Here is an 18,475-nt window from a genome sequence, read left to right as displayed (position 1 = left end):
TTACCTCCCACAGTTTCACTCACAGCAAAGCAACACTTTCTGTATATTTCAATGAAGGTTTACAGTGTGACTGACTACTGTCTTTCTCTCTAGTGGAGGAGCGTGTGCCCCTGTCTCTGCCCCGTATGGACCCCCCCATTGGAGAGGACACCCCGGTGGCTCCCCCAGACCTGGAGGGAGAGGCAGGGGCTGCCATACGCCCCTCTCTCACCTCGGGATACTCCAAACAATTCCAGAAGTCTCTGCCCCCACGCTTCCTCAGGCAGCAGGTATTGGACTGGTGTTGTTTTATACCCAATGTCGCATCCAAAGTTCCTCTTGGGAAAAGTCAAGGTACAAAATAAAGTTAATTTCCATCTCTGGACTATGGAATCCTGAACTTTTAATGTTGTCCATGTTATTTTGAAGAGAAATTCCCTGAATCCAACTCTTACCTCTCTCTCCTTGCAGGAGCAGATGAAGCAGCAGCAGTGGCAGCAGCAACAGCAGCAGGGAGGTGGTGGTGGGACTGTGTCCCCATCAGGAGGAGGTGCGGGTGGAGGAGGAAGTGTAGCTACCCCCCAGCAGCAGCAGCACCGCTCCCTGTACCAGCCTATCGGCCCCTCTCACCATCAGCAGCACCTGGCTAACATGGGCTTTGACCCCCGCTGGCTCATGATGCAGTCATACATGGACCCCCGCATAATGTCTGGAAGACCACCGCTCGACATCCCAAACATGCACCCTGGACCTGGTACGGAGATAATGATATACTGATACGTGTGTGTTTTCAGAGTTTTTAGTTTTGCTTGTCTTCTGTGGGTGGTGTTGCCCTGTGTGTGTTTTGATGTAAATAGACATATATTCTTTTATAGCGTATACTGTATATAAACTGTAAAAGGTAATAATTTTGACCGGCCGTCCTCTTATCTATCTTGTCTCCAGGGCGGATGGGTCCTAAGCAGATAGTTCGTAGAGAAGCAGGGGACAAATCCTGCTCCAGTTCTGACTCCTTTGACCACCTGACCAGGCCCATACGGGACCACAGTCTCCCCTCTGAACCACGTACGGTGTGGGGGTCTGACCCGTACGCACAAACTGATCCCCTAACCTCCGTCACTCCCCCTAAAGGATGGGAGGACAAGGACACCAGGTGAATGGACAACACACCAATCAGGCTGCATCTCAGTACACCGCTGGTTTCCTCAAATCCTCAGGGCATATGAATGAGAGGCAGCCACTTCTATTGTTTGCAGAGTTTTTGATTAAAACATCTCTCTCGCTTTTCCCCAGGTTGGACTCTGGGTTGGAGCTGGACCGGGGTTCACCAGTTATTTACCCCAGCCAGGATATCAGTCCTCTTGAGCCCCGCAGCAAGACTGACTTCTTCAGAAACCCCACAGAGCCCCTGTCAGGGTTTGGCCCGGGCCCCGAGGAGGCTCTAGGATCCCTGCAGACAGAGAGAGGGCCTGGTGTGTCCCCCTTTGAGCCAGAGGAGCCTGGCCTGCCCACTGGAGAGGAGGTTGAGGCTCTGGGACAGGCCATGCTACAGAGGACCATCTCCCAAGGGCTCCAGCCACTCACTCAAACTGGACGAGCCTAGGTTCGACAGCCTCCCCCTGGGCACAAAGACACTTGAGCTCCAGGATGCAGGGGAGAGGCCAGGCCCAGACGAACTGAAGCCTAGGAAAGAGCCTTTCTCCCAGACTGCTGTGGCCAACAACAGGCCCACCCCTCCATCCGACAGCCTCCACAAGCCAGAGAAGCTTCCCTTGTCAGCTCCTAGCAAGCAGAAGGCTGAGTTGCGTTTGGGAGGGAGGTCAGTGGCCGGCCGGAGGGAAGGGCCAGGGGGTGAGAGGCCTGTACGCAGGTCTGGACCCATTAAGAAACCTGTACTCCGAGACATGAAGGAAGAGAGAGAGCAGCGGGAGGAGAGAGAGCGACACAGAGAGAGAGGGGAGAGACCCAAGAAGGAGGAGCGAGGAGGAGCGAAAGCTGCCTTCGCAGCTGCTGCTGTGTCTGGGGGCCCCAGGGACAGGCCCCAGGGAGAAAGAGAGAGGGACAGGGAGAGGGATGGGAAGAGGGAGGCCCCTGAGACTGAGGAGGGGTCTGTGAATGGCCCCCAGAGATCCAGAGACACACAGGCCCTGTCAGGAGCACAGACACCAGCCTCCCAGGACAACAAGACAGACAAACCAACGACCAATGACAAACACCCTGAACCTAAACTATCCTGTCGGAAGGAGTCCAACCTACCTCCAAGGGCCTACCGCCGTGAGGAGAGGGAGAGGGAGAGAGAGCGAGAAAGGGAAAGGGATCGGGAAAGAGAGATGGAGCGGGACAGAGAGAGAGACTGGCCGGCTGATGGTTTTCGAGCCAGAGGCAGAGGGGAGTACTACTCGCGAGGACGGAGTTTCCGGGGGACTTACAGTGGTCGAAATAGAGGTGGCCGGGGTCGTAGTCGAGGGGAGTACTCATACCGGGAGCCGCGCTCGCGCTCAGACCTCCCAGCCGCCGGTGGCGGCATTGCCTTCCGCTGCTGCCGCGAAGAGAGCGAGACGCGCAGCGAGAGCTCTGACTTCGAGGTGATGCCCAAACGCAGGAGGCGCCGTGGCTCCAATACCGAATCGGAGAGCGAAGGAGGACGGGAGTCCGCTAGCGACACGGGGGCTTCAGACCGTGAGCCCAGCGCTAAACCACCCCGGCCGCTCCGCAGGGAACTACCAGGAGAGCCCCGCTCCGGACCACACAAACCTGGCTTTGGACCCCCTCACCTGGGAGAGAAAGGAGGGCTCAGGGGAGGAGACGAGGAGGGTAGGCCCAAGCCAGGCTTCCTGCCCAAAGGAGAGCCGTCACGGCGGGGGAGAGGGGGCCTGTACAGCAGGCGAGGGGGAGCCAGGGAGAGAGGAGGTCCTAGGTCAGCTCCTCTCAGACGTCCAGGAACCAGAGAGTTGTCCTCCCAGTGGCCCTCTAAACCCATGGAGACCTTCCGCCCTGAGGACACAGAACCCTCATCACGCTACGACAACCGGGACACCCACTCTGACCGACGGCCTGTACGAGGGGACAGAGACCGTCCTTTCGAGGTGAAGAAGTTTGGGGAGGGGGGACCCCAGAGTAGCAGAGACAGAGAGAGGCCCCGTCGTCCTCGCCCAGCCCGACCCCCCAGACAGGACAAACCCCCCCGCTTCCGGAGGCTGAAGGAGAGAGAGGCTGCAGTATTAGCTGGAGGAGAGACGGGACCTGGATCCACCTCCACTGCCTCCCTCCCAGCCTTAGTGCGTGCCTCTGGGCCTGGCCCTGTCTCCCTGTCCCCTACCCTCTCCAGAGCTTCAGGGACCCCTGTCACCATGCCTGTAGAGGGGGTCCCACAGCCGCTGACCTGCACCTGACCTCTGACCCAGCCCTGCCTGATGCCACCCCTCCCACCACCTCTGCCATGGGCACCAAGTCACCTGACTTTTCCAACCAGAACTCTTCTGACCAGGCCAACGAGGAGTGGGAGACTGCGTCAGAGAGCAGTGACTTTAACGAACGGAGAGAACGAGAGGAGAGGAGGGGAGCGCTGGAGGCTGCTAACACAGCTGCCCAGCCCTCAGCCCCAGCCCCCCTACCCCCTCAAGGCTCAGCACCCCCCAGTAGGACCCCCACTGAGGGAGGGATGACGCCCAAACGCGAAGCAGCGGGGCCTGCCTGGGCCAGGAGGAGTTTCTCCAGTCAGCGTCCGGTGGAGAGGCAGAACCGCAGGGGGAACAGCGGACCCAAACCTGGCCGCGGCTTCACAGGGGGGAAGGGAGAGAGGAGAGGAGGGGCCAAGGCTGGACGCAGAGGGTAAGTCATACACAGTGATTTGGTTTGACCTTAAGTCTTATGCCTTGACTGTTTGCATGTTAGATCTACTCACGGTTAACATAATGAACAATATCATACTATACAACCCGTGTGTGTGTGAGAGAGCAAGCGAGAGATTGTGAGAGAGAGAGGTGTGGAAACGTGATCTTCCTGAAGGACAAATGTTTCATCTCCTTTCGTCTCCTGTTTTAATTGGTGAAGCGAGTCGGTGTATTTTCAGTCTGCTACCACTCTACTGTGGCCTCTGGAGGAGAATACACTGGGTACTCATCATCGCTCCCTTTCTGGTTGCATCACAGTAGTCTAAAGTGGTTTTCTTTCCTCGTCTCCTCTCCTTCACGTGCACTGATGTGAAGGCAATGTCCTCCATTACATCACTATGTCCTGGACTGTAGACCACTGATGATCCTGTAGTCTTTAGACCACCCTTTTTTTTATGAAGCTGCTGCTTCTCTGTGTGTCTAACGTTTCTCTCCTCTCCTCCAGAGCTGCCCCTAACCCAGACTCAGCCCCAGGTGGGGGAGCAGTGCGCCCCGGGGGTAAAGATCCATCTGGACGCAGGAAGGACGAGGCCAAACAGACCAAACAGAAACCCAAGGAGAAGGAGAATGCTTTGTTGCAGTTTGACCTCAACAACTACGCCAGTGAGAGAGACACACACACACACACACCTGCTCATACCCATTGAGGCTATCTAGTGTCCATCTTGAAATGTTCTGTTTTCCAAATATGCCACGAGTACTGTAATGTCATATTGGCCCAATACAGAATTCTACAGATTCTATTGTTCTAGAACTCGTACCATGTCCGTGGAACTGATGTGATGTCACTTCCTGTGTGCTGTCCTGTAGGTGTGGTGATCATAGATGACCATCCAGAGGTGACTACCTTGGAGGACACCCAGTCTAACACTGCAGATGACGGCTTCACTGAGGTGGTCTCACGTAAACAACAGAAACGACTACAGGACGAGGAGAGGAGGAAGAAAGAAGAACAGACTACACAGGTGAGAGGGAGGAGGGAGAGGGGGAGTGTGCACTTCACCACTGGGAGGCAGTTGCTCCTTTATTGACTAGGGACACATTGACACAAGACTCCTATTCAAACTGAGGACCATAACATCTGACATCCCTAACCTGTATGTTGCATTGTGTGTCTGTTTACAGCACTATGGGAAGAAAGGATCAGGGGAGAAGGGGAGAGGAGGAGGAGGCAAGCTGCCTCCCAGATTTGCCAAAAAGCAGCAGCAGCAACAAGCATCGCAACAACAGCAAGCCTCACAGCCACAGCCCCCATCCCCCCCGAAAAAAAACAAGCCCCATCTCTCTGCCCCCCAGTTCCCTTCCCAGCCTGCTGCCTCTCCCCAGACTCTGGAGGGCTCTTTAACCCCCTTACCCTCCGCCCAGATCCCCACCACTGTGGACTTCAGCTCTAAGACCTCCCTGCCACCTGTGGCCCTGGCCACGCAGCCCCACAGCACTCTGGGTACGGAACTCTGGGAAAACAAGGTGGCCGGATCCACCGTCCTGCCCGACGTCAAGAAACGTGAGTCAAACAACCTTAAGACACAGTCATATTTCACCAGAGATTACATTTTATTAGTGAAAACGTTCCAACTTATGACTAGGTGGGCTAGTGTTTCATATATAGGCTTGGTGTTATATGTTGTGTGTGTTTCAGTTGGACCTATCAGCCCTCCTCAGCCTCCTTCAGTCAGTGCCTGGAACAAACCTCTCAGCACCTTCACTGGGGCCGTCACTCCCGAGGTACAAACCTCCCTCTTTCTTTGCCTGGTAGCCATCTTGCACAGTGTTTCACAACCTTTTGTACAACAGACTGACCAGCTATGGGTCTGTTCTGTTTCATTGTGGCTCTAAAGAAAGTATTGTGTGTTGTAGGGAGTCAAACCTGGCTCAGAAGGCAGTGTGGATCTGGGGATGGACAGGATCCAGTTTGGAGCCCCGTCCTCAGCTGGCAGTACAGACAGCGATGGTGTACCAGCCATGCTAGAGACTGGACCTGACAACAAACTACCTGCTCCTAAAGAACAGAGACAGAAACAGCCCCGTGCTGGGCCCATCAAAACACAGAAGGTAGGGTACTACATGTGCACACACGCATACACTCAATGAAATCCTCAGAAAATCAATAGATTGATTCGTTGTGGTTCTTCATAGTTTTTTACAAACTCTAACTGTCCCCTTCCCTCTCCCTCCCCAGCTCCCTGACATGGAGCCTAAGGAGTACAAGCCTGGCCCTATCGGTAAAGAACGCTCCCTCCGTAACCGCAAGGCTAAGGACATCCACGGGGGGGAGGGAGAGGGTCTGGATGGGGGGATAGTACCAGGAGGAGGGGCCAGCAGAGCAGTGGACTCCAGCCCCACCAACACCGACACCTCTGTTCCTGAGCTGGGGGGTGACATCGAGGGGATGATCACCATAGCCTCTGCAGAGTATGCCAGCAGTTCCAAGGTGAGATGGGATTGGTTGGTTGAAATGGTATACCCGATATGGCAACCAGTCTATCCACCTCAAAACTTTGCTTTAAATAGGAATGTACAGGTAACTGCCAAAATAAAGGAACAGAACAGCTTCAATGCACCTTGACATAGATTCTACAAGTGTCTGGAACTCTATAGGAGCGATGTGACACCATTCTTCCTCGAGAATTTCCATAATTTGGTGTTTTGTTGATGGTGGTGGAAAATGCTGTCTCAGGCACCACTCCAGAATTTCCCATAAGTGTTCAGTTGGGTTGTGAGATCTGGTGACCGAGGCATATGGCTTTCATGTTTATCAAACCATTCAGTGACCACTCGTGCCCTGTGTATGGGGGCTTTGTCATCCTATGGGGGCATAATTACTGTAGCCAAAATAACGTCCTGCCCAGCATTTGTATACATGATGGGATGTTGATTGCTTAACCAGTGTGGAAGCACCTGCTTTCAATATACCGTGTATCTCTCAAATAATCAAGTGTTTCCATTATTTTGGCAGTTACCTGTGTTCCAGTCGTTACGATTATATTGACGAAATGCTGTTTCTCACCCCGTCAGGAGTCTGTGACTGACTACACCACCCCTTCGTCGTCTCTGGCTGACAGCGTTCCTACTGGAGGGAGTAAGATGGAGGAGAGCCTGGTAGCCAACGTGCCCCTGCCCCACTCTCTGCCTCTCCCTCGTAGAGAGGCGCTTCAGCAGAGCTCCAGCCTCAGTACTGTCTCTCCTGCTAGCGTTGACCTCACACTGAAGGTAATGTTACCAAACCCGTAACTAGCCTACGGATAATGTTGCACTCTCTAGGGGTCCACGGCCTAGTTACTAGAAATGTGACAAATGTAAAAATGTTAACTTTTAAACCTCCAAAAAATTTATTGTTTTAAGGATATCATAAAATTCCGTAATTCAGACATGCTCCTGCGTGTGATTGCTATGGGGAAATGCAGTTCAGTCTGCTGCAGTCCTGGCAACCCACCAGACGGCGGGGTTGCCAGGCCTCATATCGGGACTAGTGGGGGTTTATATGCTTGGCGTCATATCGGGACTAGTGGGGGTTTATATGCTTGGCCTCATATCGGGACTAGTGGGGGTTTAAATGCTTGGCCTCATATCGGGACTAGTGGGGGTTTAAATGCTTGGCCTCATATCGGGACTAGTGGGGGTTGTTTATATGCTTGGGCTCATATCGGGACTAGTGGGGGTTGTTTATATGCTTGGCCTCATATCGGGACTAGTGGGGGTTTATATGCTTGGTCTCATATCGGGACTAGTACGGGGTTGTTTATATGCTTGGCCTCATATCGGGACTAGTGGGGTTGTTTATATGCTTGGCCTCATATCGGGACTAGTGGGGGTTGTTTATATGCTTGGCCTCATATCGGGACTAGTGGGGGTTTATATGCTTGGTCTCATATCGGGACTAGTGGGGGTTTATATGCTTGGCCTCATATCGGGACTAGTGGGGGTTTATATGCTTGGCCTCATATCGGGACTAGTGGAGGTTTATATGCTTGGTCTCATATCGGGACTAGTGGGGGTTTATATGTTTGGCCACACTATGAACGTCTAAAACTAGATAGAAAGTATGTCGAAATTATAATGGACCTATATATTTCCAAAAATCTGCTCTTTTTCATGCCCGCAAATAGTTTTTGACAAATCAGTCCTAAAAAAAATGTGTGGCCCTCCAATTAATTTCAAAATCCCGATGTGGCGCTCGAGCCAAAAAGTTTCCCCGCTGATCTGAGATCGACTTACGTTTCAGTCATGGAAAACAGAGGAAACATTGAACCACACCTCAGACGGAAGGTCTTCTAAGTAATTAATTTGACCTCTCTGTTTAGATGGAGTCAGCTCGTAAAGCGTGGGAGAACTCCCCCAGCCTGGTAGAGAAGAGCCCTCCTGTCACCTCTTCTCCCATCACCTCCTGCACGTCCTCCTCCTACTCCTCCTTCTCCTCTGCCTCCATGCCTCAGATACCAGTGGCCTCCGTTACACCAAGCACCTCTCTGACAGGTACTGTATTTATTTGTCTGTCCGATTTAATGCTTTTTATACAATGCTTTTACACAAGTATTTGTTACATGAATACTTTTTTAAACAAAAACAGTTTTCCGTCTAATAAATGGATTGGTGGGCAACATCACCCGCATAAACTGTAACAGCAGCCGGGTGTATTGACATCCCCCCCCCCCCCAGGTGCTGGGACCTACACCACGTCCTCTCTGAGCACTAAGACCACCACGGCCTCCGACCCCCCCAACATCTGCAAGGTGAAACCCCAGCAGCTGCAGACTGGATCCATGAGCGGGACCAGCTTCTCCCAGCTGGGCTGTGTGGCCCCCTTGCTGCCCCAGCAGCAACAGACTCCACAGGTCTACGTCTCCCAGTCTGCAGCAGGTGAGACCTCCAACACATCTGAAGCTTTTATGCACTTAGGTAAAAACCTTGGCCCAAGTCATTACCTCTAGCTAGGTGACCTTACCAGGAGAATTGTGTACCTAGTTAGAGTAGCAGATACTACTAAACCTGAATGAAAACAGTTCTGTTGAATGGGTATGGAGGCTTATTAGCTTTTATGATGAGACAGCCATTTAGTGTTGTGCTCCTCTCTTGTGTCGTATCGGTGACTGCTGGGTGACCCTCCCGTTGGTATGCTAGCTATAGAACTGACTACAGTGCAGTACAGTAGGCCCCATAGGGAGGTCAGCTATTAGCGTCTATCAGAGAGAGAGCTGAGCCCACAGGAACAGAGAAAGGTCAATGCATTCACAATCCTTATGTGATCTGAGATGGAGACAGCTGTGCTATTACTGAAGGTAATGCTAGTGATTCAAATGTTCTCTGGACACACAATAGTCATGCATTTGTCAGGATCGTGGTGAGTTTGTGAATTTAGGAGTTGTGATCCCTTTTTCTCTCTCTCCCTGGTTCTCTCTCTCTCTCGTTCTCTCTCTCGTTTTCTCTCTCGTTCTCTCTCGTTCTGTCTCTCTCTCTCGTTCTGTCTCTGTGGGTTCTGCAGCCCAGATTCCAGCGTTCTACATGGACACCAGTCACCTGTTCAGCAACCCCCGCCTGGCACCTCCCTCTCTGGCACAGCAGCAGGGCTACCAGCCTAGACTCTCACAGGTAAACACTACAAGGATCTCTTTAATTTGTCTTAAAGCTTAAACTGCCTTCATGTAGCCTCACTCTCCCCTTATAAAACCTTATTCTTCCCTTGTGAAGCCTTATAAGGCCTTATTTTCTCCCCTCCAGCAGGCAGCGGTGCAGCAGATTCCAATCCCCATCTATGCTCCCCTGCAGGGCCAGCACCAACACACACACTCTCACCAGGCCCAGCTAGGCCTCAGCACCGGACCTCCCGTCTCCCAGCCACAGGACCTCTTCAGCTCCTCACTGCAGCCTTACAGGTAACACACACACTCACTATGATATGTGGCAGGATATGTTGATGTTTGTGTATTTATCCAACAATGCTGTTTGGGTGATGTGTAGTCACTCTGACCGGTAAGAGGTGTGTGTGTTTGATCACACAGTATTTCAACTCACTCCTCTGTCCTGTAGGTCTCAACAGGCCTTTATGCAGAGCAGCCTGTCCCAGCCCAGCCCCATGATGTTATCAGGGCCGTCTCTCCACAGCTACCCCGGGGTTGGGGGCCCTGACCTGGGCAAGCCTCAGTCCAGCCTGGCCTACCAGCAGCCGTCCAACACACACATCCCCATCCTGTTTGAACCACAGCTCAACCAGCCCTCTGGCATGGTAGGATCCCAGCTGATAGACACACACCTACTGCAGGTATGGGATAAGGTACACACAATGTAGCAGCAACGTTCTTATAACTGTTGAGTGGGAGAACTCATGTTATCCTGGTAAATGCTTGAGTTCTATGTGACTATACAAGAGCTTTGTAAGGAATATTGTCTTAACAACCCTCCCCCTTTCCTCTCCAGCGTCAGGGGATGAGTCAGCATTCTAACCTGTACTCTGGGCAGGTGCAGCAACACGGACAGAGCAGTTACTATAGTAACACACAGTCTCCTAGCTCTGCCATGCAGCAGGTATACACATTATTTACACGCTTTCAAACAGATGATTGTCAAAACAGACAATCATGACATTGGAACTAACTCACCTCTCTCGCTCTCTCCTCTCTAGGTGCAAGTCCCTCTGCCGGGCTCCCAGCTAGGTCTTCCTAACTATGGTTCTGGGGGTGGCCAACCCCTCCTGGCGCTGCCCCCCACCCCTCCCCAGGCTCAGCCCCCCAGCCTCAGCCGCCAGCCCCCCGTCTCCCAGCCCTACAGGGGTCCCTTCGGACCAGGACCCACACACAGCATGATGCAGCCGCCCTCCAGCAAGGTACACCAGGGAACCAATCAAAAGCTCTGCGTATGTGAGAGAGAGAAGCTTGTTTGTATGTCTTCAAGCCTTATTATATTGTAGCTGCCTGTGTTCTGTGTGAGCATTGTGTTGGTGAGATGCTAGCAGTAGATGACGTAATGTGTGTCTGCTCTGTGTGTTTCTATCCAGATGTGTGAGATGGACCTGAAGCTGTTTGGCAGTGGGATGGACATGAAGCCTGGGACTCCTCCTCACAGCACTAGGAGCACTACCCCTACATCTAGTCCTTACAGGTAACACACACACTACCCCTACATCTAGTCCTTACAGGTAACACACACACACACTACCCCTACATCTAGTCCTTACAGGTAACACACACACACTACCCCTACATCTAGTCCTTACAGGTAACACACACACACTACCCCTACATCTAGTCCTTACAGGTAACACACACTACCCCTACATCTAGTCCTTACAGGTAACACACACACACTACCCCTACATCTAGTCCTTACAGGTAACACACACACACTACCCCTACGTCTAGTCCTTACAGGTAACACACACACTACCCCTACATCTAGTCCTTACAGGTAACACACACACACTACCCCTACATCTAGTCCTTACAGGTAACACACACACACTACCCCTACGTCTAGTCCTTACAGGTAACACACACACTACCCCTACATCTAGTCCTTACAGGTAACACACACACACTACCCCTACATCTAGTCCTTACAGGTAACACACACACACTACCCCTACATCTAGTCCTTACAGGTAACACACACACTACCCCTACATCTAGTCCTTACAGGTAACACACACACACTACCCCTACATCTAGTCCTTACAGGTAACACACACACTACCCCTACATCTAGTCCTTACAGGTAACACACACACACTACCCCTACATCTAGTCCTTACAGGTAACACACACACACTACCCCTACATCTAGTCCTTACAGGTAACACACACACTACCCCTACATCTAGTCCTTACAGGTAACACACACACACTACCCCTACATCTAGTCCTTACAGGTAACACACACACACTACCCCTACGTCTAGTCCTTACAGGTAACACACACACTACCCCTACATCTAGTCCTTACAGGTAACACACACACTACCCCTACATCTAGTCCTTACAGGTAACACACACACACTACCCCTACATCTAGTCCTTACAGGTAACACACACACTACCCCTACACCTAGTCCTTACAGGTAACACACACACTATCCCTACATCTAGTCCTTACAGGTAACACACACACTACCCCTACGTCTAGTCCTTACAGGTAACACACACACACTACCCCTACGTCTAGTCCTTACAGGTAACACACACACACTACCCCTACATCTAGTCCTTACAGGTAACACACACACTACCCCTACATCTAGTCCTTACAGGTAACACACACACACTACCCCTACATCTAGTCCTTACAGGTAACACACACACACTACCCCTACGTCTAGTCCTTACAGGTAACACACACACACTACCCCTACATCTAGTCCTTACAGGTAACACGCACACACTACCCCTACATCTAGTCCTTACAGGTAACACACACACACTACCCCTACGTCTAGTCCTTACAGGTAACACACACACACTACCCCTACATCTAGTCCTTACAGGTAACACACACACTACCCCTACATCTAGTCCTTACAGGTAACACACACACTACCCCTACGTCTAGTCCTTACAGGTAACACACACACACTACCCCTACGTCTAGTCCTTACAGGTAACACACACACACTACCCCTACATCTAGTCCTTACAGGTAACACACACACACTACCCCTACATCTAGTCCTTACAGGTAACACACACACACTACCCCTACACCTAGTCCTTACAGGTAACACACACACACTACCCCTACATCTAGTCCTTACAGGTAACACACACACACTACCCCTACATCTAGTCCTTACAGGTAACACACACACTACCCCCTACATCTAGTCCTTACAGGTAACACACACACACTACCCCTACGTCTAGTCCTTACAGGTAACACACACACACTACCCCTACATCTAGTCCTTACAGGTAACACACACACACTACCCCTACATCTAGTCCTTACAGGTAACACACACACTACCCCTACATCTAGTCCTTACAGGTAACACACACACACTACCCCTACATCTAGTCCTTACAGGTAACACACACACACTACCCCTACATCTAGTCCTTACAGGTAACACACACACACTACCCCTACATCTAGTCCTTACAGGTAACACACACACACTACCCCTACATCTAGTCCTTACAGGTAACACACACACACTACCCCTACATCTAGTCCTTACAGGTAACACACACACACTACCCCTACATCTAGTCCTTACAGGTAACACACACACACTACCCCTACATCTAGTCCTTACAGGTAACACACACACACTACCCCTACATCTAGTCCTTACAGGTAACACACACACTACCCCTACATCTAGTCCTTACAGGTAACACACACACACTACCCCTACATCTAGTCCTTACAGGTAACACACACACACTACCCCTACATCTAGTCCTTACAGGTAACACACACACTACCCCTACATCTAGTCCTTACAGGTAACACACACACACTACCCCTACATCTAGTCCTTACAGGTAACACACACACTACCCCCTACATCTAGTCCTTACAGGTAACACACACACACTACCCCTACATCTAGTCCTTACAGGTAACACACACACACTACCCCTACGTCTAGTCCTTACAGGTAACACACACACACTACCCCTACACCTAGTCCTTACAGGTAACACACACACACTACCCCTACATCTAGTCCTTACAGGTAACACACACACTACCCCTACATCTAGTCCTTACAGGTAACACACACACACTACCCCTACATCTAGTCCTTACAGGTAACACACACACACTACCCCTACATCTAGTCCTTACAGGTAACACACACACACTACCCCTACATCTAGTCCTTACAGGTAACACACACACTACCCCTACATCTAGTCCTTACAGGTAACACACACACACTACCCCTACATCTAGTCCTTACAGGTAACACACACACACTACCCCTACATCTAGTCCTTACAGGTAACACACACACTACCCCTACGTCTAGTCCTTACAGGTAACACACACACACTACCCCTACGTCTAGTCCTTACAGGTAACACACACACACTACCCCCTACATCTAGTCCTTACAGGTAACACACACACACTACCCCTACATCTAGTCCTTACAGGTAACACACACACACTACCCCTACATCTAGTCCTTACAGGTAACACACACACACTACCCCTACGCCTAGTCCTTACAGGTAACACACACACACTACCCCTACATCTAGTCCTTACAGGTAACACACACACACTACCCCTACATCTAGTCCTTACAGGTAACACACACACACTACCCCTACATCTAGTCCTTACAGGTAACACACACACACTACCCCTACATCTAGTCCTTACAGGTAACACACACACACTACCCCTACATCTAGTCCTTACAGGTAACACACACACACTACCCCTACGTCTAGTCCTTACAGGTAACACACACACACTACCCCTACGTCTAGTCCTTACAGGTAACACACACACACTACCCCTACGTCTAGTCCTTACAGGTAACACACACACACTACCCCTACATCTAGTCCTTACAGGTAACACACACACACTACCCCTACATCTAGTCCTTACAGGTAACACACACACACACTACCCCTACATCTAGTCCTTACAGGTAACACACACACACTACCCCTACATCTAGTCCTTACAGGTAACACACACACACTACCCCTACATCTAGTCCTTACAGGTAACACACACACACTACCCCTACATCTAGTCCTTACAGGTAACACACACACTACCCCTACATCTAGTCCTTACAGGTAACACACACACACTACCCCTACGTCTAGTCCTTACAGGTAACACACACACACTACCCCTACATCTAGTCCTTACAGGTAACACACACACACTACCCCTACGTCTAGTCCTTACAGGTAACACACACACACTACCCCTACGTCTAGTCCTTACAGGTAACACACACACACTACCCCTACGTCTAGTCCTTACAGGTAACACACACACACTACCCCTACGTCTAGTCCTTACAGGTAACACACACACACTACCCCTACATCTAGTCCTTACAGGTAACACACACACACTACCCCTACGTCTAGTCCTTACAGGTAACACACACACACTACCCCTACGTCTAGTCCTTACAGGTAACACACACACACTACCCCTACGTCTAGTCCTTACAGGTAACACACACACACTACCCCTACGTCTAGTCCTTACAGGTAACACACACACACTACCCCTACATCTAGTCCTTACAGGTAACACACACACACTACCCCTACATCTAGTCCTTACAGGTAACACACACACTACCCCCTACGTCTAGTCCTTACAGGTAACACACACACACTACCCCTACGTCTAGTCCTTACAGGTAACACACACACTACCCCCTACATCTAGTCCTTACAGGTAACACACACACACTACCCCTACATCTAGTCCTTACAGGTAACACACACACACACTACCCCTACGTCTAGTCCTTACAGGTAACACACACACTACCCCCTACGTCTAGTCCTTACAGGTAACACACACACTACCCCTACGTCTAGTCCTTACAGGTAACACACACACTACCCCTACATCTAGTCCTTACAGGTAACACACACACTACCCCTACATCTAGTCCTTACAGGTAACACACACACACTACCCCTACATCTAGTCCTTACAGGTAACACACACACACTACCCCTACATCTAGTCCTTACAGGTAACACACACACTACCCCCTACATCTAGTCCTTACAGGTAACACACACACACTACCCCTACATCTAGTCCTTACAGGTAACACACACACACTACCCCTACATCTAGTCCTTACAGGTAACACACACACACTACCCCTACGTCTAGTCCTTACAGGTAACACACACACTACCCCTACATCTAGTCCTTACAGGTAACACACACACACTACCCCTACATCTAGTCCTTACAGGTAACACACACACACTACCCCTACGTCTAGTCCTTACAGGTAACACACACACTACCCCCTACATCTAGTCCTTACAGGTAACACACACACACTACCCCTACATCTAGTCCTTACAGGTAACACACACACACTACCCCTACATCTAGTCCTTACAGGTAACACACACACACTACCCCTACATCTAGTCCTTACAGGTAACACACACACACTACCCCTACGTCTAGTCCTTACAGGTAACACACACACACTACCCCTACATCTAGTCCTTACAGGTAACACACACACACTACCCCTACGTCTAGTCCTTACAGGTAACACACACACACTACCCCTACATCTAGTCCTTACAGGTAACACACACACTACCCCTACATCTAGTCCTTACAGGTAACACACACACACTACCCCTACATCTAGTCCTTACAGGTAACACACACACTACACCCCTACATCTAGTCCTTACAGGTAACACACACACACTACCCCTACACCTAGTCCTTACAGGTAACACACACACACTACCCCTACATCTAGTCCTTACAGGTAACACACACACACTACCCCTACATCTAGTCCTTACAGGTAACACACACACTACCCCTACATCTAGTCCTTACAGGTAACACACACACACTACCCCTACATCTAGTCCTTACAGGTAACACACACACACTACCCCTACATCTAGTCCTTACAGGTAACACACACACTACCCCTACATCTAGTCCTTACAGGTAACACACACACACTACCCCTACATCTAGTCCTTACAGGTAACACACACACACTACCCCTACACCTAGTCCTTACAGGTAACACACACACACTACCCCTACACCTAGTCCTTACAGGTAACACACACACCTACCCCTACATCTAGTCCTTACAGGTAACACACACACACTACCCCTACATCTAGTCCTTACAGGTAACACACACACCTACCCCTACATCTAGTCCTTACAGGTAACACACACACTACCCCCTACATCTAGTCCTTACAGGTAACACACACACTACCCCTACATCTAGTCCTTACAGGTAACACACACACCTACCCCTACATCTAGTCCTTACAGGTAACACACACACACTACCCCTACATCTAGTCCTTACAGGTAACACACACACACTACCCCTACGTCTAGTCCTTACAGGTAACACACACACACTACCCCTACGTCTAGTCCTTACAGGTAACACACACACTACCCCTACATCTAGTCCTTACAGGTAACACACACACTACCCCTACATCTAGTCCTTACAGGTAACACACACACTACCCCTACATCTAGTCCTTACAGGTAACACACACACACTACCCCTACATCTAGTCCTTACAGGTAACACACACACACTACCCCTACATCTAGTCCTTACAGGTAACACACACACACTACCCCTACATCTAGTCCTTACAGGTAACACACACACACTACCCCTACATCTAGTCCTTACAGGTAACACACACACACTACCCCTACATCTAGTCCTTACAGGTAACACACACACACTACCCCTACATCTAGTCCTTACAGGTAACACACACACACTACCCCTACATCTAGTCCTTACAGGTAACACACACACACTACCCCTACGTCTAGTCCTTACAGGTAACACACACACACTACCCCTACATCTAGTCCTTACAGGTAACACACACACACTACCCCTACATCTAGTCCTTACAGGTAACACACACACACTACCCCTACATCTAGTCCTTACAGGTAACACACACACACTACCCCTACATCTAGTCCTTACAGGTAACACACACACACTACCCCTACGTCTAGTCCTTACAGGTAACACACACACTACCCCTACATCTAGTCCTTACAGGTAACACACACACCTACCCCTACACCTAGTCCTTACAGGTAACACACACACTACCCCCTACGCCTAGTCCTTACAGGTAACACACACACTACCCCTACATCTAGTCCTTACAGGTAACACACACACCTACCCCTACATCTAGTCCTTACAGGTAACACACACACACTACCCCTACACCTAGTCCTTACAGGTAACACACACACTACCCCTACACCTAGTCCTTACAGGTAACACACACACACTACCCCTACACCTAGTCCTTACAGGTAACACACACACTACCCCTACATCTAGTCCTTACAGGTAACACACACACACTACCCCTACATCTAGTCCTTACAGGTAACACACACACACTACCCCTACATCTAGTCCTTACAGGTAACACACACACACTACCCCTACATCTAGTCCTTACAGGTAACACACACACTACCCCTACACCTAGTCCTTACAGGTAACACACACACACTACCCCTACATCTAGCCCTTACAGGTAACACACACACTACCCCTACATCTAGTCCTTACAGGTAACACACACACTACCCCTACACCTAGTCCTTACAGGTAACACACACACACTACCCCTACGTCTAGTCCTTACAGGTAACACACACACACTACCCCTACATCTAGTCCTTACAGGTAACACACACACACTACCCCTACATCTAGTCCTTACAGGTAACACACACACACTACCCCTACATCTAGTCCTTACAGGTAACACACACACACTACCCCTACATCTAGTCCTTACAGGTAACACACACACACTACCCCTACGTCTAGTCCTTACGGGTAACACACACACTACCCCTACACCTAGTCCTTA

General features: G+C 50.4%; 1 protein-coding gene across 1 annotated transcript in view; it reads left to right on the top strand.

Moving 5' to 3' along the window:
- The window catches only part of prrc2c (proline-rich coiled-coil 2C), a 62,032-nt gene that overhangs the window by 28,718 nt on the left and 14,839 nt on the right, over nt 1-18,475 (top strand). The window contains 21 exon segments of the mRNA XM_014169335.2: nt 94-269; nt 451-733; nt 925-1,132; nt 1,273-1,569; nt 1,571-3,359; nt 3,362-3,810; nt 4,318-4,475; nt 4,683-4,837; nt 4,998-5,376; nt 5,512-5,597; nt 5,730-5,924; nt 6,052-6,303; nt 6,888-7,082; nt 8,174-8,345; nt 8,529-8,729; nt 9,352-9,458; nt 9,588-9,742; nt 9,897-10,128; nt 10,284-10,391; nt 10,489-10,689; nt 10,861-10,964. Of these exon segments, the coding sequence (XP_014024810.2) occupies nt 94-269; nt 451-733; nt 925-1,132; nt 1,273-1,569; nt 1,571-3,359; nt 3,362-3,810; nt 4,318-4,475; nt 4,683-4,837; nt 4,998-5,376; nt 5,512-5,597; nt 5,730-5,924; nt 6,052-6,303; nt 6,888-7,082; nt 8,174-8,345; nt 8,529-8,729; nt 9,352-9,458; nt 9,588-9,742; nt 9,897-10,128; nt 10,284-10,391; nt 10,489-10,689; nt 10,861-10,964 (5,902 nt within the window).

Source organism: Salmo salar, chromosome ssa23 (genome assembly GCF_905237065.1).
Source record: "Salmo salar chromosome ssa23, Ssal_v3.1, whole genome shotgun sequence".
In the NCBI taxonomy this organism is placed as follows: domain Eukaryota; kingdom Metazoa; phylum Chordata; class Actinopteri; order Salmoniformes; family Salmonidae; genus Salmo; species Salmo salar.
Note: the sequence above shows the minus strand (reverse complement) of the source record. Positions and strands in the feature narration are given on the sequence as shown.